Source organism: Glandiceps talaboti, chromosome 19 (genome assembly GCF_964340395.1).
Source record: "Glandiceps talaboti chromosome 19, keGlaTala1.1, whole genome shotgun sequence".
NCBI classification, from domain to species: domain Eukaryota; kingdom Metazoa; phylum Hemichordata; class Enteropneusta; family Spengelidae; genus Glandiceps; species Glandiceps talaboti.
This window is the reverse complement of record NC_135567.1, coordinates 1,465,279-1,490,819: the sequence shown is the minus strand read 5'-3', so window position 1 is coordinate 1,490,819 and position 25,541 is coordinate 1,465,279. Positions and strand designations below refer to the sequence as shown.

General features: G+C 35.7%; 1 protein-coding gene across 1 annotated transcript in view; it reads right to left on the bottom strand.

Annotated features, from left to right (window-relative positions):
* LOC144449942 (CTD small phosphatase-like protein 2-B) overlaps positions 1-23,440 on the bottom strand; it is a 37,964-nt gene extending 14,524 nt beyond the window's left edge. The window contains exons 1-8 of the mRNA XM_078140497.1: positions 23,399-23,440; positions 13,752-13,930; positions 9,233-9,309; positions 4,551-4,809; positions 3,892-3,993; positions 3,134-3,298; positions 2,203-2,464; positions 1,838-1,949 (exon numbers count right to left, since the gene is read on the bottom strand). Of these exons, the coding sequence (XP_077996623.1) occupies positions 1,838-1,949; positions 2,203-2,464; positions 3,134-3,298; positions 3,892-3,993; positions 4,551-4,809; positions 9,233-9,309; positions 13,752-13,905 (1,131 nt within the window). The 5' untranslated portion in view covers positions 13,906-13,930; positions 23,399-23,440. The remainder of the gene's footprint in view (positions 1-1,837; positions 1,950-2,202; positions 2,465-3,133; positions 3,299-3,891; positions 3,994-4,550; positions 4,810-9,232; positions 9,310-13,751; positions 13,931-23,398) is intronic.
* Positions 23,441-25,541: the final 2,101 nt, after the last annotated feature.

Below are 25,541 nucleotides of genomic sequence, written 5' to 3'. Positions count from 1 at the left end.
ACAGAAGGCATTCACTTTAAATCTATGGTTATGAAGTTATTCAACCCTCTCCATCTATGTATACAGAAGGCATTCACTTTAAATCTGGTTATGAAGTTATTCAACCCCCTCCATCTATGTATACAGAAGGCATTCACTTTAAATCTGGTTATGAAGTTATTCAACCCTCTCCATCTATGTATACAGAAGGCATTCAGTTTAAATCTGGTTATGAAGTTATTCAACCCTCTCCATCTATGTATACAGAAGGCATTCACTTTAAATCTATGGTTATGAAGTTATTCAACCCTCTCCATCTATGTATACAGAAGGCATTCACTTTAAATCTATGGTTATGAAGTTATTCAACCCTCTCCATCTATGTATACAGAAGGCATTCACTTTAAATCTATGGTTATGAAGTTATTCAACCCTCTCCATCTATGTATACAGAAGGCATTCAGTTTAAATCTGGTTATGAAGTTATTCAACCCTCTCCATCTATGTATACAGAAGGCATTCACTTTAAATCTGGTTATGAAGTTATTCAACCCTCTCCATCTATGTATACAGAAGGCATTCAGTTTAAATCTATGGTTATGAAGTTATTCAACCCTCTCCATCTATGTATACAGAAGGCATTCACTTTAAATCTGGTTATGAAGTTATTCAACCCTCTCCATCTATGTATACAGAAGGCATTCAGTTTAAATCTGGTTATGAAGTTATTCAACCCTCTCCATCTATGTATACAGAAGGCATTCAGTTTAAATCTGGTTATGAAGTTATTCAACCCTCTCCAACTATGTATACAGAAGGCATTCACTTTAAATCTATGGTTATGAAGTTATTCAACCCTCTCCAACTATGTATACAGAAGGCATTCACTTTAAATCTATGGTTATGAAGTTATTCAACCCTCTCCATCTATGTATACAGAAGGCATTCTGTTTAAATCTGGTTATGAAGTTATTCAACCCTCTCCATCTATGTATACAGAAGGCATTCAGTTTAAATCTGGTTATGAAGTTATTCAACTCTCTCCATCTATGTATACAGAAGGCATTCAGATTAAATCTGGTTATGAAGTTATTCAACCCTCTCCATCTATGTATACAGAAGGCTTTGAATGACATTGGATATGTCACCCCCTGTACCAGGTTTGAATGACATTGGATATGTCACCCTCTGTACCAGGTTTGAATGACATTGGATATGTCACCTCTGTGCCAGGTTTGAATGACATTGGATATGTCATCCTCTGTACCAGGTTTGAATGACATTGGATATGTCACCCTCTGTACCAGGTTTGAATGACATTGGATATGTCACCTCTGTACCAGGTTTGAATGACATTGGATATGTCACCCTCTGTACCAGGTTTGAATGACATTGGATATGTCACCTCTGTACCAGGTTTGAATGACATTGGATATGTCACCCTCTGTACCAGGTTTGAATGACATTGGATATGTCACCCTCTGTGCCAGGTTTGAATGACATTGGATATGTCACCCTCTGTACCAGGTTTGAATGACATTGGATATGTCACCTCTGTACCAGGTTTGAATGACATTGGATATGTCACCCTCTGTACCAGGTTTGAATGACATTGGATATGTCACCCTCTGTACCAGGTTTGAATGACATTGGATATGTCACCCTCTGTACCAGGTTTGAATGACATTGGATATGTCACCTCTGTACCAGGTTTGAATGACATTGGATATTGCATGTCAGATAGATGATTATTACAGACGGATGAACGGTCAAAGGGACAGACACAAGGACGGAGTGAGCCCATTGTAAAAACAGAAGAAATTTACATATTCAACACAGAGGGCACTAGTCAACTTACCAAATCTAAAACTAACGAATATTCTGGTGAACTTCTAGTTTTAAGTGGCAAGACAGCTGATCTGTTACGTTGTGACTCCGATAGAGGTGGCAAATGTTTGATAAAGTAATATCTGCAGGAAAAGGAACACAAGAATTAGATGGCTGACCAGTAACCAGTCGAGTCATTGTTAATAACATTGGCTACAAAGTAACAAAGTCATTATAATAATAACTACCACAAATATGCAAATGACAGTAGAAATACAAAGTACTTCATGACAAGTACAAAGTACTTCATATATGCAAATGACAGAAGTACAAAGTACTTCATATATGCAAATGACCACATAAAAAAACTGATGAACAACTGTCATCAATACATACGGATCAAAGGTTTCCCATTCCTCTTCCAGATTACAATCAGATAGATCATCTTCATCAATTGTAGGTATAGCGTCTGTGTCTACATCTGTCACCAACTCATCTGTATTGATAGCACAATCTGTCTGGATACAGGCATTGCTGTTACCACTGTAGTTAGTTATAGCCATAGTCATATCTGGTACTGTGCAGCCAGCTGACATTGAAACTGAAGCACTGCATTCTGGGACAAGTTCTGTGGTGTATGGACTTTGGCAAAAGGCAGCTGTATATAGAAAATAATAATACATAAAGAAATTTCATTCAAAGGTAAGAACTTTGAGACACTCAAATTTGCATATATCATGACACAAAGTGACACGTATATGTCCCATATACATTAACCTTTGTGCCAGGTTTGAATGAAATTGGATGCCATGTCAGAGACGTAACAGGGACATAGGCAAGGATACCGGTACATGAAGCTCAATTGTAAGTTCTCTCTCTCTCCTCCCTATTTGTGTGTGTGTGTGTGTGTGTGTGTGTGTGTGTGTGTGTGTGTGTGTGTGTGTGTGTGTGTGTGTGTGTGTGTGTGTGTGTCTGTGTGTGTACCATGGTCCTAAAACAACACTGAATGTACAGGAAACAGAATATATTTTTCCAGATATCTCCCTGTTACCAGGGACCCAACACGATACAATAAACACTGAATGTACAGGAAACTGTAAATTTGTAATATCTGTGAGGGGGTCTTACAATGTGCTCACTTCATTTTATTATCAATATCCAATTTCATTCAAACCTGGCACAGAGGTCGAAGTGTTAAAGAAGTCCTCTTTTTGTTTTACCAAGGGTGTATTTAATAATTACTAGTGGGCAAAGACAATTTGATTATTAGTGTAAAATGTGGTCTATCCTAACCTGTACAGTGGAGTAGTAGTAATTACAAACTCACATCTATTGTCTGACAGCTTTTCTCCCACCTCACCATTCACTACCTCTAATGATGTAGACTCCACCGCATCATCCGATTGAAAAACTTCATCTGTATCCATGGCGACATCATCCAAGTCTAACTTCATTGCTACGTTATCAAGGTTCTCTTTATTTTCTGAAAGACCTGTTGTCATGGAAACACAATGAGCAGTGTTAAACTGGTACAAGTTTACAAACTTTTAACTCAATTGAAAATATTCACACAAACCCCAACATTAGATTTTAGTATTACTAATACCTCATTTATATCTTGTTACTGTATATATTACTAATACCTCATTTATATCTTGTTACTGTATATATTACTAATACCTCATTTATATCTTGTTACTGTATATATTACTAATACCTCATTTATATCTTGTTACTGTATATATTACTAATACCTCATTTATATCTTGTTACTGTATATATTACTAATACCTCATTTATATCTTGTTACTGTATATATTACTAATACCTCATTTATATCTTGTTACTGTATATATTACTAATACCCCATTTATATCTTGTTACTGTATATATTACTAATACCTCATTTATATCTTGTTACTGTATATATTACTAATACCTCATTTATATCTTGTTACTGTATATATTACTAATACCCCATTTATATCTTGTTACTGTATATATTACAAGTACCTCATTTCACAACTTGCAATTTATTATTTACAGTTTTTAATATTTCAACTCAAAGTTTGAAACTTTACTCACCATTATGACCAAAGAATTGAAACACGGGTGAAAATATTGTACCAAGAAGTGTAGTACGTGGTGGACTAGTGATCTCCTCGGTAACGGCACTCCTTGTTGTTACTGGCAACAAAATAAAAGTGTTTAATTTCATCACACACTGACTGTCAATACTTTACATTTCTGACAGATTTTTCTTTCAATAGAATTAGTAGACTGTATACAGACATAGTTTGACGTGAAGAAAATCAAATTGTTGGCATTTATATTTATATTTTGCGAGATATGTCCCAAAATCATCCAAACACCATTTCCCACAATTTGTTATTATATTGTAAGTTGATATTATTAGGTCTAAAACAACTTCATAATAACGTGTTATCATCTTTACAAAATATCTTGATGCTTGACTAAAACGTTATGAATGTCGCCATTTTGTCAATTATTACAAAGTTGATAAAAAAATTCACAAATGTTCACAAATTTTTACATTGTGGGTTACAGATTAGTAAGTGTTTTTGACAGAATTAGGTGAATGAGACGAGAATCCAATGGACTTAGCTTAGTATTAATTGTGTTATCTAATCAGTCAAATCACATCCTTCAGGTTCAACTTTTTCTCTAAAAATAGTGAAAATCCACACTGGTTACATCGTAAAATTCCTCAATTAGTTACGTACCCTGTCTGTATTCGTCTGTATTTTCTGTTTTGCCATTTTCCTGTGGTATGCTTGGATTAGCAGTCTTCCCGTTCACTACCTTACTTGGTCGTCCACAATCACCTGACTGAGAAACTGTCTTCCCATTGGCTACTTTGGTACCAACTCTACCTTTCTTGATGGTATTGTTATTTAGGACTGGTGTTGATGTAATTAACTTATCGTCATCAGAGCCACCACTGTCACGTCGTCGTCTTTTACGGACTGGTGTTGATGAATCCTGTACAGTAAACACACAAAAGTAATTAGTTATATCTATATATACTATAAATCCTGTATAGTTATAATAGTAATTAGTTATATCTATGTATACTATAAATCCTGTATAGTTATAATAGTAATTAGTTATATCTATGTATACTATAAATCCTGTATAGTTATAATAGTAATTAGTTATATCTATGTACACTATAAATCCTGTATAGTTATAATAGTAATTAGTTATATCTATGTATACTATAAATCCTGTATAGTTATAATAGTAATTAGTTATATCTATGTACACTATAAATCCTGTATAGTTATAATAGTAATTAGTTATATCTATGTACACTATAAATCCTGTATAGTTATAATAGTAATTAGTTATATCTATGTATACTATAAATCCTGTATAGTTATAATAGTAATTAGTTATATCTATGTATACTATAAATCCTGTATAGTTATAATAGTAATTAGTTATATCTATGTATACTATAAATCCTGTATAGTTATAATAGTAATTAGTTATATCTATGTATACTATAAATCCTGTATAGTTATAATAGTAATTAGTTGTATCTATGTATACTATAAATCCTGTATAGTTATAATAGTAATTAGTTATATCTATGTATACTATAAATCCTGTATATTTATAATAGTAATTAGTTATATCTATGTATACTATAAATCCTGTATATTTATAATAGTAATTAGTTATATCTATGTATACTATAAATCCTGTATAGTTATAATAGTAATTAGTTATATCTATGTACACTATAAATCCTGTATAGTTATAATAGTAATTAGTTATATCTATGTATACTATAAATCCTGTATAGTTATAATAGTAATTAGTTATATCTATGTATACTATAAATCCTGTATAGTTATAATAGTAATTAGTTATATCTATGTACACTATAAATCCTGTATAGTTATAATAGTAATTAGTTATATCTATGTATACTATAAATCCTCTATAGTTATAATAGTAATTAGTTGTATCTATGTATACTATAAATCCTGTATAGTTATAATAGTAATTAGTTATATCTATGTATACTATAAATCCTGTATAGTTATAATAGTAATTAGTTATATCTATGTATACTATAAATCCTGTATAGTTATAATAGTAATTAGTTATATCTATGTACACTATAAATCCTGTATAGTTATAATAGTAATTAGTTATATCTATGTATACTATAAATCCTCTATAGTTATAATAGTAATTAGTTGTATCTATGTATACTATAAATCCTGTATAGTTATAATAGTAATTAGTTATATCTATGTATACTATAAATCCTGTATAGTTATAATAGTAATTAGTTATATCTATGTATACTATAAATCCTGTATAGTTATAATAGTAATTAGTTATATCTATGCATACTATAAATCCTGTATAGTTATAATAGTAATTAGTTATATCTATGTATACTATAAATCCTGTATAGTTATAATAGTAATTAGTTATATCTATGTACACTATAAATCCTGTATAGTTATAATAGTAATTAGTTATATCTATGTATACTATAAATCCTCTATAGTTATAATAGTAATTAGTTGTATCTATGTATACTATAAATCCTGTATAGTTATAATAGTAATTAGTTATATCTATGTATACTATAAATCCTGTATAGTTATAATAGTAATTAGTTATATCTATGCATACTATAAATCCTGTATAGTTATAATAGTAATTAGTTATATCTATGTATACTATACATCCTGTATAGTTATAATAGTAATTAGTTATATCTATGTATACTATAAATCCTCTATAGTTATAATAGTAATTAGTTATATCTATGTATACTATAAATCCTGTATAGTTATAATAGTAATTAGTTATATCTATGTATACTATAAATCCTCTATAGTTATAATAGTAATTAGTTGTATCTATGTATACTATAAATCCTGTATAGTTATAATAGTAATTAGTTATATCTATGTATACTATAAATCCTGTATAGTTATAATAGTAATTAGTTATATCTATGTACACTATAAATCCTGTATAGTTATAATAGTAATTAGTTATATCTATGTATACTATAAATCCAGTGTTCTCCACGAGGGGTTTTTGAGGGGCGCACCGCCCCTCTGTTTTCATGGACCGCCCCTCTGTTTACAGAACCGCCCCTCTGTTTGCGTTCAGCGCCCCTTTGTTTTGGTGTGAACGTCTTCAAGAGATTCTATTCAATGCCGTTAATGAAGGAAGTAAACAGCGACACTGCGTCTATCATCATTTATGAACTTATTTATCGCCTTGATTATAACAATGGTAGCCGAAACAAAAACAGTAAATGTAGTACCGTCGTAAAGTAGAAGACGGTACGTTGGTAGTTTCTATGGCCGGGTATATCAAGCCGGTAATTTCCAAGCCTTCCCGTATACGTAATACAGTACGCATACGATGTACGATGTCACGGCAATTTTCGTATTGTATCGATAAATACGAACAAAATCCTAAAATTTATACATGTTCTTTAGAAATAACTACTCCGGTACGGTTCCATGGTAAAATTTATGTCCTAAATGATCACGTTTGGATGTGAATCGCGATCGTAGTACCACGAGGTAGCTCCGAAGTGGCAGCCATGTTTGTTACTGTACATTTGCACTGAACGTATTCGGTTATTCTTAGCCCAAATTCGTCACATTAAAAATGTACGTATTTCCGGCAAATTTGGATGAAAAATCATTTTCCATTCATGAAAATTAAAAGGATATCAAATTTTAGAGAAATAAAGGAAAATGAATTGTTTTCAATTAATTTTTATGAATGACATGCACATTTACAAGGTGAAACCAACAACTCAAAACTAAGTGATAGCTAGCCTAGAGGTGCATACATGTACATCAACAATGCCATGTGTTGTCACTCCTGTGTGTAAAACATGCTTGCCAACATTACTATAACATCGTTTGTGTAACTGTCAACCTCCTTCCTGAAATTTTTACATTGTGAATTATGTGAAAGGTTTGGAAATTGGTGATTACAATACATTTCAGTACATTTTAGTTTGCTGAATGAATAAAATAGGAGTTTTTGATTTTGGAAACTTTTTTCACTTCCTAATATTATGATCTGGAAATATGCTAATGATATGCAAATAAATATGCAAATTAGGGCGCCCCTGTATTTTTCTAAATTGTGGAGAACCCTGAAATCCTCTATAGTTATAATAGTAATTAGTTATATCTATGTATACTATAAATCCTGTATAGTTATAATAGTAATTAGTTATATCTATGTATGCTATAAATCCTGTATAGTTATAATAGTAATTAGTTATATCTATGTATACTATAAATCCTGTATAGTTATAATAGTAATTAGTTATATCTATGTATACTATAAATCCTGTATAGTTATAATAGTAATTAGTTATATCTATGTATACTATAAATCCTGTATAGTTGTAATAGTAATTAGTTATATCTATGTATACTATAAATCCTGTATAGTTATAATAGTAATTAGTTATATCTATGCATACTATAAATCCTGTATAGTTATAATAGTAATTAGTTATATCTATGTATACTATAAATCCTGTATAGTTATAATAGTAATTAGTTATATCTATGTATACTATAAATCCTGTATAGTTATAATAGTAATTAGTTATATCTATGTATACTATAAATCCTGTATAGTTATAATAGTAATTAGTTATATCTATGTATACTATAAATCCTGTATAGTTATAATAGTAATTAGTTATATCTATGTATACTATAAATCCTGTATAGTTATAATAGTAATTAGTTGTATCTATGTATACTATAAATCCTGTATAGTTGTAATAGTAATTAGTTGTATCTATATATACTATAAATCCTGTATAGTTATAATAGTAATTAGTTATATCTATGTATACTATAAATCCTGTAAAGTTATAATAGTAATTAGTTATATCTATATATACTATAAATCCTGTATAGTTATAATAGTAATTAGTTATATCTATATATACTATAAATCCTGTATAGTTATAATAGTAATTAGTTATATCTATGTACACTATAAATCCTGTATATTTATAATAGTAATTAGTTATATCTATGTATACTATAAATCCTGTATATTTATAATAGTAATTAGTTGTATCTATGTATACTATAAATCCTGTATAGTTGTAATAGTAATTAGTTGTATCTATATATACTATAAATCCTGTATAGTTATAATAGTAATTAGTTATATCTATGTATACTATAAATCCTGTATAGTTATAATAGTAATTAGTTATATCTATGTATACTATAAATCCTGTACAGTTATAATAGTAATTAGTTATATCTATGTATACTATAAATCCTGTACAGTTATAATAGTAATTAGTTGTATCTATGTATACTATAAATCCTGTATAGTTATAATAGTAATTAGTTGTGTTTACACTTACTGTTTTTGGAGTTGACCATATGAGTTTTTTAATTGATGTAAACAATCTAGATGACGACGAAGATGCTGTCCCTTCATCTTGTAGGTCCTGAAATAAATATCATAATATATAAATTGTTATACTTTAAATTGTTATGATGGTTGAATGGTTAGAGTGACTGGCTTGTAATCTGTACATTGCTGGTTGTGGAGTCATGATGGTTGAATGGTTAGAGTGGTTGGCTTGTAATCTGTACATTGCTGGTTGTGAAGTCGTGATGGTTGAATGGTTAGAGTGGTTGGCTTGTAATCTGTACATTGCCGGTTGTACACCCATGAGGTGTAATCACCGCCTGACTTGTTACTGCATGTTTGTATCATACCTGTGTGCAAACGCAAACTTGACAGGCTAAAACAACCAGTGTTCTTGACAGCCCCTTGTAAAGGGGTGGCCCGCCCCATTAAATTCTGCTACTGCACCATTAATATTGTTGCCGCCTCTTTAAATTCACATACCAGCCACTCAGAAGTTTGATGTGTTCAGACTGTGTTTGTTCAGAGACAGTCCAATGCCAATTGTTTACAAGGGGTTGCTTACATATGTGTCAACCAGTGTTACTTTTGAAACAATGAAAGTGAAATTTTAATTACATACACTGTTGTCCAACGACTCATTAGTTGAATTTACTCTATAACACAAGGTGTGACTCAAAATAATAAACTTAGTTCACTGCTATGAGCCAGGATTGCGTACTGGCAAGATTAACATACATATTCAACATCATTGACATTGGATAATTCACTATATATTCAACATCATTGACATTGGATAATTCACTATATATTCAACATCATTGACATTGGATAATTCACTATATATTCAACATCATTGACATTGGATAATTCACGTCCATTTGTACCCCAAGAACTGTCACAATAGTGCAACAATCTAATATTCCTTTGGATAAAGTGGTGATATATTTCCTATTATCAGTTCTGAGTTCAATTTTACTATGAAAACACTAGTTTGTAGTTATACATCATGAAATGTCAAGCGACTGAAAAACTACATTTTCCAATATGGCAGGTAATGACATCTCTAACTATCATGACTTTGTTGTTAAGTATCACATTTCACAAGATTTAGGACAGACACAATACCTGCATGTAAATATGTACAAAGTTTAAACAAACTTAAATTAAGGATTTTGATTTCTCCAAGGCTCTGAAGTTCTTGGCTGGAGTCAGAAACAGGAGGACTGAACTATCTGTGCCATCATCTCAGTAGGAAGAATTTTGAAAGCAGTCTGTATTTGTAGAAATAGTGAATGGCCTATTGAGTTTAATGGAATTTTTTTACTACTAAACTACAAGTACCCTGGTAGACCAGGATGGGCTATAAGAAGCCCAGGCCCTTGTATTACAATTCTACAAGTATTCTGGTAGACCAGGATGGGCTATGAGAAGCCCAGGCCCTTGTATTACAATTCTACAAGTACTCTGGTAGACCAGGATGGGCTATGAGAAGCCCAGGCCCTTGCATTACAATTCTACAAGTACTCTGGTAGACCAGGATGGGCTATGAGAAGCCCTGGCCCTTGTATTACAATTCTACAAGTATTCTGGTAGACCAGGATGGGCTATGAGAAGCCCAGGCCCTTGTATTACAATTCTACAAGTATTCTGGTAGACCAGGATGGGCTATGAGAGGCCCAGGCCCTTGTATTACAATTCTACAAGTATTCTGGTAGACCAGGATGGGCTATGAGAAGCCCAGGCCCTTGTATTACAATTCTACAAGTATTCTGGTAGACCAGGATGGGCTATGAGAAGCCCAGGCCCTTGTATTACAATTCTACAAGTACTCTGGTAGACCAGGATGGGCTATGAGATGCCCAGGCCCTTGTATTACAATTCTACAAGTACTCTGGTAGACCAGGATGGGCTATGAGAAGCCCAGGCCCTTGTATTACAATTCTACAAGTACTATATGGTAGACCAGGATGGGCTATGAGAAGCCCAGGCCCTTGTATTACAATTCTACAAGTACTATATGGTAGACCAGGATGGGCTATGAGAAGCCCAGGCCCTTGTATTACAATTCTACAAGTATTCTGGTAGACTAGGATGGGCTATGAGATGCCCAGGCCCTTGTATTACAATTCTACAAGTATTCTGGTAGACCAGGATGGGCTATGAGAAGCCCAGGTCCTTGTATTACAATTCTACAAGTATTCTGGTAGACCAGGATGGGCTATGAGAAGCCCAGGCCCTTGTATTACAATTCTACAAGTATTCTGGTAGACCAGGATGGGCTATGAGAAGCCCAGGCCCTTGTATTACAATTCTACAAGTACTCTGGTAGACCAGGATGGGCTATGAGAAGCCCAGGCCCTTGTATTACAATTCTACAAGTATTCTGGTAGACCAGGATGGGCTATGAGAAGCCCAGGCCCTTGTATTACAATTCTACAAGTACTCTGGTAGACCAGGATGGGCTACGAGAAGCCCAGGCCCTTGTATTACAATTCTACAAGTATTCTGGTAGACCAGGATGGGCTATGAGAAGCCCAGGCCCTTGTATTACAATTCTACAAGTATTCTGGTAGACCAGGATGGGCTATGAGAAGCCCAGGCCCTTGTATTACAATTCTACAAGTACTCTGGTAGACCAGGATGGGCTATGAGAAGCCCAGGCCCTTGTATTACAATTCTACAAGTATTCTGGTAGACCAGGATGGGCTATGAGAAGCCCAGGCCCTTGTATTACAATTCTACAAGTACTCTGGTAGACCAGGATGGGCTATGAGAAGCCCAGGCCCTTGTATTACAATTCTACAAGTACTCTGGTAGACCAGGATGGGCTATAAGAAGCCCAGGCCCTTGTATTACAATTCTACAAGTACTCTGGTAGACCAGGATGGGCTATGAGAAGCCCAGGCCCTTGTATTACAATTCTACAAGTACTCTGGTAGACCAGGATGGGCTATGAGAAGCCCAGGCCCTTGTATTACAATTCTACAAGTACTATGGTAGACCAGGATGGGCTATGAGAAGCCCAGGCCCTTGTATTACAATTCTACAAGTATTCTGGTAGACCAGGATGGGCTATGAGAAGCCCAGGCCCTTGTATTACAATTCTACAAGTACTCTGGTAGACCAGGATGGGCTATGAGAAGCCCAGGCCCTTGTATTACAATTCTACAAGTACTCTGGTAGACCAGGATGGGCTATGAGAAGCCCAGGCCCTTGTATTACAATTCTACAAGTACTCTGGTAGACCAGGATGGGCTATGAGAAGCCCAGGCCCTTGTATTACAATTCTACAAGTACTCTGGTAGACCAGGATGGGCTATGAGAAGCCCAGGCCCTTGTATTACAATTCTACAAGTACTCTGGTAGACCAGGATGGGCTATGAGAAGCCCAGGTCCTTGTATTACAATTCTACAAGTATTCTGGTAGACCAGGATGGGCTATGAGAAGCCCAGGCCCTTGTATTACAATTCTACAAGTATTCTGGTAGACCAGGATGGGCTATGAGAAGCCCAGGCCCTTGTATTACAATTCTACAAGTATTCTGGTAGACCAGGATGGGCTATGAGAAGCCCAGGCCCTTGTACTACAATTCTACAAGTATTCTGGTAGACCAGGATGGGCTATGAGAAGCCCAGGCCCTTGTATTACAATTCTACAAGTACTCTGGTAGACCAGGATGGGCTATGAGAAGCCCAGGCCCTTGTATTACAATTCTACAAGTACTATGGTAGACCAGGATGGGCTATGAGAAGCCCAGGCCCTTGTATTACAATTCTACAAGTACTATGGTAGACCAGGATGGACTATGAGAAGCCCAGGCCCTTGTATTACAATTCTACAAGTACTCTGGTAGACCAGGATGGGCTATGAGAAGCCCAGGCCCTTGTATTACAATTCTACCCTGTTTGTTGGCTGTGGTGTGGGTGACTTTACCATGTGGTATGGGTGACTTTACCCTGTAGTACGGATGAATTTACCCTGTGGTATGGGTGACTTTACCCTGTGGTATGGATGACTTTAACCTGTGGTATGGATGACTTTACCCTGTGGTATGGATGACTTTAACCTGTGGTATGGATGACTTTACCCTGTGGTATGGATGACTTTACCCTGTGGTATGGATGACTTTACCCTGTGGTATGGGTGACTTTACCCTGTGGTATGGATGACTTTACCCTGTGGTATGGATGACTTTACCCTGTAGTAAGGATGACTTTACCCTGTGGTATGGGTGACTTTACCCTGTAGTATGGATGACTTTACCCTGTGGTATGGGTGACTTTACCCTGTAGTAAGGATGACTTTACCCTGTGGTATGGGTGACTTTACCCTGTGGTATGGATGACTTTACCCTGTGGTATGGATGACTTTACCCTGTGGTATGGGTGACTTTACTCTGTGGTATAGATGACTTTACCCTGTGGTATGGATGACTTTACCCTGTGGTATGGGTGACTTTACTCTGTGGTATAGATGACTTTACCCTGTGGTATGGGTGTATAACTTACCTCAGACTCGCCTGACAGACGTCTTTTCCTCCCTCGTCCTGGGTTGGTGGCAGGTAAAGTGGGGGACTGGATCTCCTTAGAAGTGGATGGTTTTCGAACACTTTTCCTCCTCAAGTCTTTAGCCTCTACTGTTCTTCTTCTTAACTTCATTTTATCATTGTTAGTAAAACTACTCCTGAAATGACAATTCATGTTATCATTTACTCTATAACATCTTTATCATTTATTGACTGGCTATGTGTCTTTATCACCATTTTCTACAAAACAAGACCCAATTCAAACGAAATTTGGTACATGTATAAGTAAATGTTGTTACTGTGTTGCAATGTTAAGCATTGTGCTCTGTACTCAGTGCTTTGATTGGGTCAAATTTTTCCAATTTTCCGACATTGATCGGCTTCGTTCTAGCCCGTTCAAAGTATTTGGGTTGCTTGTATTAAAAGGTACGTATATCAATATATATATATATATATATATATATATATATATATATATATATCAATATATATATATATATATATATATATATATATATATATATATATATATATATATATATATATCAATATATATATATATATCAATATATATATATATATATATATATATATATATATATATATATATATATATATATATATATATATATATATATTGATAAGTTTCTCTCCAGATTTGATTTTTAAATTTCAAGACACCAAACGAACTTGAGAGTAATGGAAATTCAGCATGTATCACAAAATTCTTGAACTGTAGTGAACGGTAAATTCATGTAGTGAACGGTAGATTCATGTAGTGAACGGTAGATTCATGTAGTGAACGGTAGATTCATATAGTGAACGGTAGATTCATGTAGTGAACGGTAGATTCATGTAGTGAACGGTAAATTCATGTAGTGAACGGTAAATTCGTGTAGTGAACGGTAAATTCGTGTAGTGAACGGTAAATTCGTGTAGTGAACGGTAAATTCGTGTAGTGAACGGTAAATTCGTGTAGTGAACGGTAAATTCATGTAGTGAACGGTAAATTCATGTAGTGAAAGGTAAATTCATGTAGTGAACGGTAAATTCATGTAGTGAACGGTAAATTCATGTAGTGAACGGTAAATTCATGTAGTGAACGGTAAATTCATGTAGTGAATGGTAAATTCATGTAGTGAACGGTAAATTCATGTAGTGAACGGTAAATTCATGTAGTGAACGGTAAATTCATGTAGTGAACGGTAAATTCATATAGTGAACGGTAAATTCATGTAGTGAACGGTAAATTCACGTAGTGAACGACAAATTCATGTAGTGAATGGTAAATTCACGTAGTGAATGGTAAATTCATGTAGTGAACGGTAAATTCACGTAGTGAATGGTAAATTCATGTAGTGAACGGTAAATTCATGTAGTGAACGGTAAATGTAATGTGTTCCATCTATTAACAAAGCTCAAAAAGAAAAAGTTTCAATTTTAGTGAAAATGAATTGGTGACGAGGTAATTTGAATTTATCTAAGGGAAGTTTTGAGTATAGACTGTCCACTGACATGGTTTATTTGATCATTGCTTTGCCCGTGAGGGAAGATGCTTCACTGTAATGGCCGTGATATCGGTGCAAACCCTTTCTAACCACATCTCATGTGTCGTGCTAATAAGTAACCAATCACATGGCTAGATGATGACAATAGCACAGTTTCGAAACTCCCCAGACAAGCTCTCCACATCAGGAAATGGCCATGGGGTACATGAAACTGTTGATACATATTGCTGCAAAATTTGCTGCCATAACTAGTTCCACACATGCGTATTAGCCTTGTTTATCTACACAGCCATTTTGAATGTAGGATAGTGAGCGTATCTAGAGCTACGATCCAAATGACGAGTGATCATAATTTTTCGACCGTTTTTCACCCACAATATCAAAATTAAACATGGCGGATGTAATTGACAGCTCTCATAATATGGTTTACGATATAAATTATGTTACTGTCTTTGGATATTTTGACAGAATTTGACTCGAAATACATCGTTGAATACAAGTATTTAGCTATGGGAACACATTGTACTTGTATGTAAGCATCAAATTCCCGCTAAGGCCGTGTGAGCTGCTGGCAGTAGTTTAGAGTTGAATTTTTGAATGTCGTTCAAATTTACGCAATCCTGTCACCGTGCCAATGCCCATACTAACGCCTTGGTTGTAATCTTTGGCTATAAAATGGATTATTTTGGTATTATATCTTTTGTTATGTCTCAGTAATGACTTGTATTTGTACTAGCTCTGTGTGTAGAGGTCAGTGGAGGGAAACTTATGCACAATACGGGCGATTCTCTGATCGGATTTTTTATGTCCGTTTTTCAATGTAAAATTCAAATTTCAACATTGCCGAAGTCTAGCCGTTTTTATTTATTTTGCCATAATATGGGGACATAATATTTTAGCATTTATACCCACAGACACTGATAATTAGTCAGAAAGTGTGAGTAAATATCGGTAAATGTTGGTTAATAAGACATGTACACTTTAGTTTTTGTTTACTGATGTCTATTTCAACGACCAGCAATGTATTTTTATTCACCTGTTGACTACGCTCGTCATAGGCTACGTGCTAACCAGAACCCCTTATGACGTCACATAATCCCCGTGGTCTAGGTGGGACCGGAAATACCCGAAAACTCTCGAAGTAAATCCGAAGGGAACTGACTGAAAAAAGGTCATTTTAAGGTGTTTGCAGATGCTTTTTAAAAGTTTTAAAACCAGAATGTGTTTCACAAACATGTCATCTACCAAATTAGCGATAGTGAATGTGAGCATTTTGAATCACCTTTAATAGAAGCAAATAACTCCAGATCTGCCAGGGGGAAATCCCAAGGACTCCCTCACCTCCAGAGGTCACTCGTGCATTCAACCAACTATCAGATGCACCAACAACCTTTTTACTTTCATAATGGTATTAAAGGGCCACTGCAATTCTATTTTTCACTTTTCATCAAATCAATAAAAAATAGCCACTTAACACATTTCTATAGCATTGAGGAGAAAAAAAGTGACCACCAATAGTGAAAATCTCGTTAGAAATTATGCTGCTTCCACATTCATGACACCCTCTGCTGAGCGAGTATTTATATTTGCATATGAAAGCATTCCTGTTATGTTGTCATAGTAGGAACACATAACCTTGAACTTCACCTTCCTAACATGCATTTCTATGGAGGCTCAATCATAACAACAAGTTCTAGAAACTGTATCTTTCGAACGGGACGGCGAATGTTCGTCAGATTTTTCAAGTGAAGAGGATCACAGCCTAGCTTTCATCTTCGACTGTGTTATTGAACCCTATTCCTTTGAACCGGTCGGTACAAGTGAAAGTTCGACGGGTGGTTACGGCGATGATGATCAGGTCACCTACACAAGATCAAGACAGACTTTTAAACAAGAATTGGTATTAAAGTTGTCTTCTATAGTGTCCTGTCCTGTCTGCTACTAGTATGTCTTTACAATGTGTTCTTGTGTAGTCGTGTTCCGCGGTATTCAATTCACTCCAGTGCTTTCTAAGCAAAGTGGCACATCGAAAAAGAATGTTTGAACGACGGCGATGCGACACGTCCTTTGTTATGTTGACCTTTGCCAGCTTTGGCTTCTTCACTTTGTGGAGGCCGACTTTGTTGTAAATGGAAACAGTTCGTCACACTAAAAGGCAATATTTAGGATGATAGAGTTTACATGCAGTATATTATCCATGTGTATCTTGTACATACACGTACATTTCGATGTGTCATCTATAAAGTATTGCGGGCGGCAATGCACCAACGCAAATGCTCGTATAATATCATGTCTGGTTCATCATGTTGCACATCACTGTTCTGTCACTTTCTACCTAAATACTCGTAAATTCACGTGCTGTGACTGTGATCTGCATGTATTGGAGTGTGTTTTGACATGACGTGGTAGCCTACATCATGTTCCCGGAATTGTAATAGGCCTACACTGTAGTGTATTACATTGTATGAATGCAACTCTTACATGCTTGATGCACTTTGGCGAAGGTCAACAATCCGGGTCCACATCTAGCACCTCGGACGCGATATTGACATTCAGGTTTGGGACTTTTCTGAATTAAGTCTGGGTTAATAGTGTAATTTCTCGTGTTTTGAGATGTAAGGAATGTGTTGCGGTTGCTTTCTGACGACACTGGTCCATCGCGTTATGTCTATGCTAAAATACACACGTCAACGATACGAAAACGCTCAGCAATGAGATGAGAGCACATGTCAAATGTGGTATGGGTAGACTACTGCTGTCAGTGTAGATCTAAAGTTATAATTTAATCTATTTTGTCTGCCTCAAAACCTGTCACTTCTGTCTTCAAATCGAAAAAAAAAACATGATTAAAACATGATCAGAAACCCAGGCTTGATCGACGGCATAATTGTACGTGCTTGGACCAGCAATGAAAATGCAACACAAATACTATTATTCAAAACTGTCAAAAACGGTGACACGATATGGCAATATTATGTAATCTGAAGACATATCGTTTCACAAAGAATGCGATAAAATTCCCTGTAGAGTACAGGGTTCTCCACAATTTAGAAAAATACAGGGGCGCCCTAATTTGCATATTTATTTGCATATCATTAGCATATTTCCAGATCATAATATTAGGAAGTGAAAAAAGTTTCCAAAATCAAAAACTCCTATTTTATTCATTCAGCAAACTAAAATGTACTGAAATGTATTGTAATCACCAATTTCCAAACCTTTCACATAATTCACAATGTAAAAATTTCAGGAAGGAGGTTGACAGTTACACAAACGATGTTATAGTAATGTTGGCAAACATGTTTTACACACAGGAGTGACAACACATGGCATTGTTGATGTACATGTATGCACCTCTAGGCTAGCTATCACTTAGTTTTGAGTTGTTGGTTTCACCTTGTAAATGTGCATGTCATTCATAAAAATTAATTGAAAACAATTCATTTTCCTTTATTTCTCTAAAATTTGATATCCTTTTAATTTTCATGAATGGAAAATGAATGATTTTTCATCCAAATTTGCCGGAAATACGTACATTTTTAATGTGACGAATTTGGGCTAAGAATAACCGAATACGTTCAGTGCAAATGTACAGTAACAAACATGGCTGCCACTTCGGAGCTACCTCGTGGTACTACGATCGCGATTCACATCCAAACGTGATCATTTAGGACATAAATTTTACCATGGAACCGTACCGGAGTAGTTATTTCTAAAGAACATGTATAAATTTTAGGATTTTGTTCGTATTTATCGATACAATACGAAAATTGCCGTGACATCGTACATCGTATGCGTACTGTATTACGTATACGGGAAGGCTTGGAAATTACCGGCTTGATATACCCGGCCATAGAAACTACCAACGTACCGTCTTCTACTTTACGACGGTACTACATTTACTGTTTTTGTTTCGGCTACCATTGTTATAATCAAGGCGATAAATAAGTTCATAAATGATGATAGACGCAGTGTCGCTGTTTACTTCCTTCATTAACGGCATTGAATAGAATCTCTTGAAGACGTTCACACCAAAACAAAGGGGCGCTGAACGCAAACAGAGGGGCGGTTCTGTAAACAGAGGGGCGGTCCATGAAAACAGAGGGGCGGTGCGCCCCTCAAAAACCCCTCGTGGAGAACACTGGAGTAGATTAGTTGTGGTAAGCGTTTTGAATTTTACGTAGTGGACTTTGTACCTCTGAATTTAGACTGGGACAAGTTCCTTGATTGATTTTTTTGGGGGTTTGTTATGTGTTGATACTATTTCTTTTCCCATTTCTATTCCCACATTGTTTTTGTCTTTTCCATACTTACAATGTAGCGAAGTCTAGGCTCTCGCAATACATGACTGAATGTTTTTCAGAAAAAAGTGTAAATAATTAGCCCAGAGATTTGGGTAAGCGGTAAAGTCTACTCTGAACCCGATAAAAACTCGCTGGTTGCCTGTGCTCTATTTGTCGTGTATGTATCTGAACATTTGCCGATTCATCATTCATGTACATCATACTCATAGCTAGCAGAACAAGTCATTGAGAATGACATAGTCCCCGCTATAATTGGGTTTTAAGGAATTATCACTACTCTGATCACGCAACAACATTTGTGAACCTAAAACAAACAGACTTAGATATGTTGAGTGTGCTTGTTGGATATGGAATATGCCTCCAACAATAAAGGATTGGTTGGGTATGGGGGATCATATCACGATGAAAGTGGAGTCTGAGTTATGGCTTTGGACATGGAAAATTCACAAACAAAATGGCTGCCAGGCAGCCATATTGGATCGTATCACGACGAAAATGGATATGCACATGTATGTCATAGAACACTGTCCTAATTCCAACTTTGAATGAGATCTGTTCAAGCATGTCTGAGTTATGGCTTTGGACATGAAAATTCACAAACAAAATGGCTGCTAGGCGGCCATATTGGATCGTATCATGACAACAATGAATATGCACATGTATGTCATAGAACACTGTCCTAATACCAACTTTGAATGAGATCTGTTAAAGCATGTCTGAGTTATGGCTTTAGACAGGGAAAATTCGCAAACAAAATGGTTGCTAGGCGGCCATATTGGATCGTATCATAAAACAAATTGACGTGCATATGTATGCCATAGCATGTTGCCCCTGTACCAAGTTTGAAAAAAATCTGTCCAGGCATCTCCAAGAAACGGCTGCGGACGGACGGACACACGGACAGACGGAACCCAATCCATAAGTCCCTGTTCCGGACTTCGTCCGCGGGGACTAATAAAGACTGGGTAATAATGGCTTGCTGTAGAATCTTGTTCTGACATGTGCTTTCACGATGGCGGCCTTGTCAGCATCGTGTGAGGACTACACGGAAGTTTCCGTGGCTTACAACCCTGTAAATCATGTTTTCACTAAATTTCCAAGGTAAATTTTTTTATTATGTATTAAACAGCCCATACAATGCATATTTATATTGAATAAATGTTATAGCAGGAAATTTGCAAGTTGTCAAATTACGGTCGATGGTAATGATTGTAGCTGTGTTGTGTCTGTGTCGAACTTTGTCCTGCCGACAATACAAGGTGCGTTGCAATGCTTGAAACAATTATTATATATTTTAATCTGACCTTGCAAGTTCTCAAGTTAATGATTATGGGTACATACGTACGTCTGTGTTGAATTTACCGTGGCTGACAAAATAGGTTCATAATGCTCGAAACAACACAAAATTTTGAAGACTAAAATTTCAGTTTATATCCATTATCTGTGCCAAATGTAAGGTGATCGAATCACTCTTCGTGTTACTGCAGCCTCCAAAAACATAACGTCGAACCATTGTCGACTAACGGTAACAACACCAAGACCAGGTTGGCCTCAAGGATGACGTAATATTACAAATGTAAACAACACCTTTGGCTTTGCTAACACATGAGTGCTCGGCATATTCCAGAAACACGAAAAAAGTCGAAGGAGGCAGGCTGGGAGGTACAGATTTTCCCCCTTCCATTTCTATATGACGCATGCAGTAAATCAACATTTAATCATACATTCCTTTCATTAGGGGGCAGTATGAACATATTAGTGTAAAGAAAGAAATAGAATTGCAGTGGCCCTTTAAACTTTTCTTAAATATTTTCATCCTATTCTAATTTGAGATGATATTGTCTTTTAAAGATGTGACATGTTTGCCAAGATAGTCTAAAATTGCCTTAAACTCCAAATCTCCCCTACCAATGATACTACCAGTAGATGTGCTGACCTACATGTATATAATGATGCCATTTAAACTTTTTAAGAACATATTTCAACCCTTAGTGTAAGTTATAAAGAATAGTTTCTGATACTTGCTGTCTTGTAAAGCATGGATTAAGTTATTGCTTGAAAGGGTCTGAATAGCCTAAATATTGGCTTTAACCCTTTCACCACGAGAACCCAGTATACCGGGACGCCAAACTTCGTTCACCTTCATCGCCGTAAAACTGTTTAACGGCAGCTATTGCTGCAAAATTTGGTGCCATAACTACATTTGTAGTTCTACACATGTGTATTAGTCTTGTTTATCTATACTGCCATTTTGAATGCGTGACAGTGAACGGTAACTGAAGTATGGCCAAAAAAAATCCTGTGCGATCGTAATTTTTGTGTGCGTTTTTCGCCAACAAAGTCAAATTTAAACATGGTGGAGGTAATTAATGGCTCCCATAGCATGGGAGAATAGTGGTGAAAGAGTTGAGAGTAAAAACCCTCCAGGGCTTCTAGAGGAAAACCCCCTAGGACCCCCCCCCCCCACATGAGGTGTACACATCCCAGTCTCAAGCTCTCCTCCCTAACTCTTACTGTCAAGATGCCATCAAACTATATTTCAAAAATATTTCAACCCTATGTTGGTGCTGTCTTGTAAAGCTTAGAAATGATTGTCTGAAAGGGTCTGAATAGTCTCAAAATTGACTTTTCAGTGTAATAAACCTCCAGGGCTTGTTAAGATCTGTTTGATGTATCAACCATTGTGAACTAGTTAAGATCTGTTTGATGTATTCTGACCATTGTGAACTAGTTAAGATCTGTTTGACATATTCTGACCATTGTGAACTAGTTAAGATCTGTTTGACATTCTGACCATTGTGAACTAGTTAAGATCTGTTTGATGTATTCTGACCATTGTGAACTAGTTAAGATCTGTTTGACATATTCTGACCATTGTGAACTGTGTGTGAAATAATTAGGTCATACCAGTACCATTCTGTATTGTTGACAACATACACTGACTGCCAGTCAATATACCTACATGTCACTCCAATCAACTATAGAACACATGATGACATGATGACATGCTACCCAATTATCAATCGTTTTATTTCCATGTTCCAGGTTATGTAAACTGACAGCTAGAGATGATAAATGGTTTGTTTGTTCCAAGAGGCCCTTGTGTAAATGTACAGTACATGTACAGTGTGTATCACTGTATGCAGGGGGGCGACCACTGAATACAGAACGATCCAACCACTCACTCAAAGTGTGTTGATATTCGTCTGACATCTAATATGTGGCTTGATTTCCAAGACATTTTCTTACAAAATTTAAGACAGCGAGTAATTCCACATGTGGACACAGTCCGTGGGCGTGTATTATCGCCAAACCGCAGATCAAATGATAATTGATAGAATTGTAGCGACTAGACATTTACGCATCCACGTCGTTTTACTACTGTACTGGTACACATTACCGTGTTTACAACACCAACTACTGTCTCCTGTCTATTTAAATACACCATTTCCGGAACCTATCTGGACGACATTACCACAGATTTAATATTGTCTACATTCGTAAGTATGTAGGGATCTATAAGGGATATCCAAATATCATACACAGCATATATTGTAGGATTCGTGTGGAAACAGAGATGTCAAAATAGTGTACGCACTGCCCACTATACTATTTCACTGACATAACATCACCTACATGACGCTACACGATCGGATGATTGAGATGAAATCGTACGAAACAAGCAGTGAACGCATACGATATGTTGAGTGTGCATACCATAAAATATGTGGTAACTTTGTGAGACGTCGTCTACAAGTCAAAGTCTTACTTTTAAATCAAAGGAAATCTCCAAAATATTAGATTGAAAACTCACCGTAAACTCAGTCTCACATCAGGAGTCCATTTCCCGCGTACGTCCGAGTGCCCGGATGTTACAAATTACGCATGCTCAATACAATTAGCGTGTTGTTTATTGGACGAGACGATTTGACTTTATAGGGACAATAGCTTTGGATTTGAGCACCTTCTCATATCACAAATTAGACACGCCCACGCGGCCGCGAGCTGTTAACGTGTACGTGTCGATGTTTATGTGCTGTTACAGCTAAAATGATGTAGGCTTGGTGTTTCACTCACGGGACATTACAGCTAAAATGATGTAGGCTTGATGTTTCACTCATGGGACATTATAGCTAAAATGATGTAGACTTGGTGTTTCACTCACGGGACATTACAGCTAAAATGATGTAGGCTTGGTGTTTCACTCACGGGACATTATGTTGTTGACACAAGATAACATATTTAAACGGTAGACTAACACAATGACAGAGCCACAATAAACACAGTGGTATCCTTTGCCAAATCACATTGACCACTGATACCTGTTGCTATTCTGTCACAGTGCAGTAAAAACAGGCTTCTAATGAAAACATTACACATGGACTTGGTACTATATACACAAACCACGTATATATCACGTGACCACGTCCAATATCTCATAATACTGTATACATAAACCAATATATCACGTGACCACGTCCAATATCTCATAATACTGTATACATAAACCAATATATCACGTGACCACATCCAATATCTCATAATACTGTATACATAAACCAATATATCACGTGACCACATCCAATATCTCATAATACTGTATACATAAACCAATATATCACGTGACCACGTCCAATATCTCATAATACTGTATACATAAACCAATATATCACGTGACCACGTCCAATATCTCATAATACTGTATACATAAACCAATATATCACGTGACCACGTCCAATATCTCATAATACTGTATACATAAACCAATATATCACGTGACCACGTCCAATATCTCATAATACTGTATACATAAACCAATATATCACGTGACCACGTCCAATATCTCATAATACTGTACATAAACCAATATATCACGTGACCACGTCCAATATCTCATAATACTGTATACATAAACCAATATATCACGTGACCACATCCAATATCTCATAATACTGTATACATAAACCAATATATCACGTGACCACGTCCAATATCCCATAATACTGTATACATAAACCAATATATCACGTGACCACGTCCAATATCTCATAATACTGTATACATAAACCAATATATCACGTGACCACGTCCAATATCTCATAATACTGTATACATAAACCAATATATCACGTGACCACGTCCAATATCCCATAATACTGTATACATAAACCAATATATCACGTGACCACATCCAATATCTCATAATACTGTATACATAAACCAATATATCACGTGACCACGTCCAATATCCCATAATACTGTATACATAAACCAATATATCACGTGACCACATCCAATATCTCATAATACTGTATACATAAACCAATATATCACGTGACCACGTCCAATATCTCATAATACTGTATACATAAACCAATATATCACGTGACCACGTCAATATCTCATAATACTGTATACATAAACCAATATATCACGTGACCACGTCCAATATCTCATAATACTGTATACATAAACCAATATATCACGTGACCACGTCCAATATCTCATAATACTGTATACATAAACCAATATATCACGTGACCACGTCCAATATCTCATAATACTGTATACATAAACCAATATATCACGTGACCACGTCCAATATCTCATAATACTGTATACATAAACCAATATATCACGTGACCACGTCCAATATCTCATAATACTGTATACATAAACCAATATATCACGTGACCACGTCCAATATCTCATAATACTGTATACATAAACCAATATATCACGTGACCACGTCCAATATCTCATAATACTGTATACATAAACCAATATATCACGTGACCACGTCCAATATCTCATAATACTGTATACATAAACCAATATATCACGTGACCACGTCAATATCTCATAATACTGTATACATAAACCAATATATCACGTGACCACGTCCAATATCCCATAATACTGTATACATAAACCAATATATCACTGTATGTTAGATA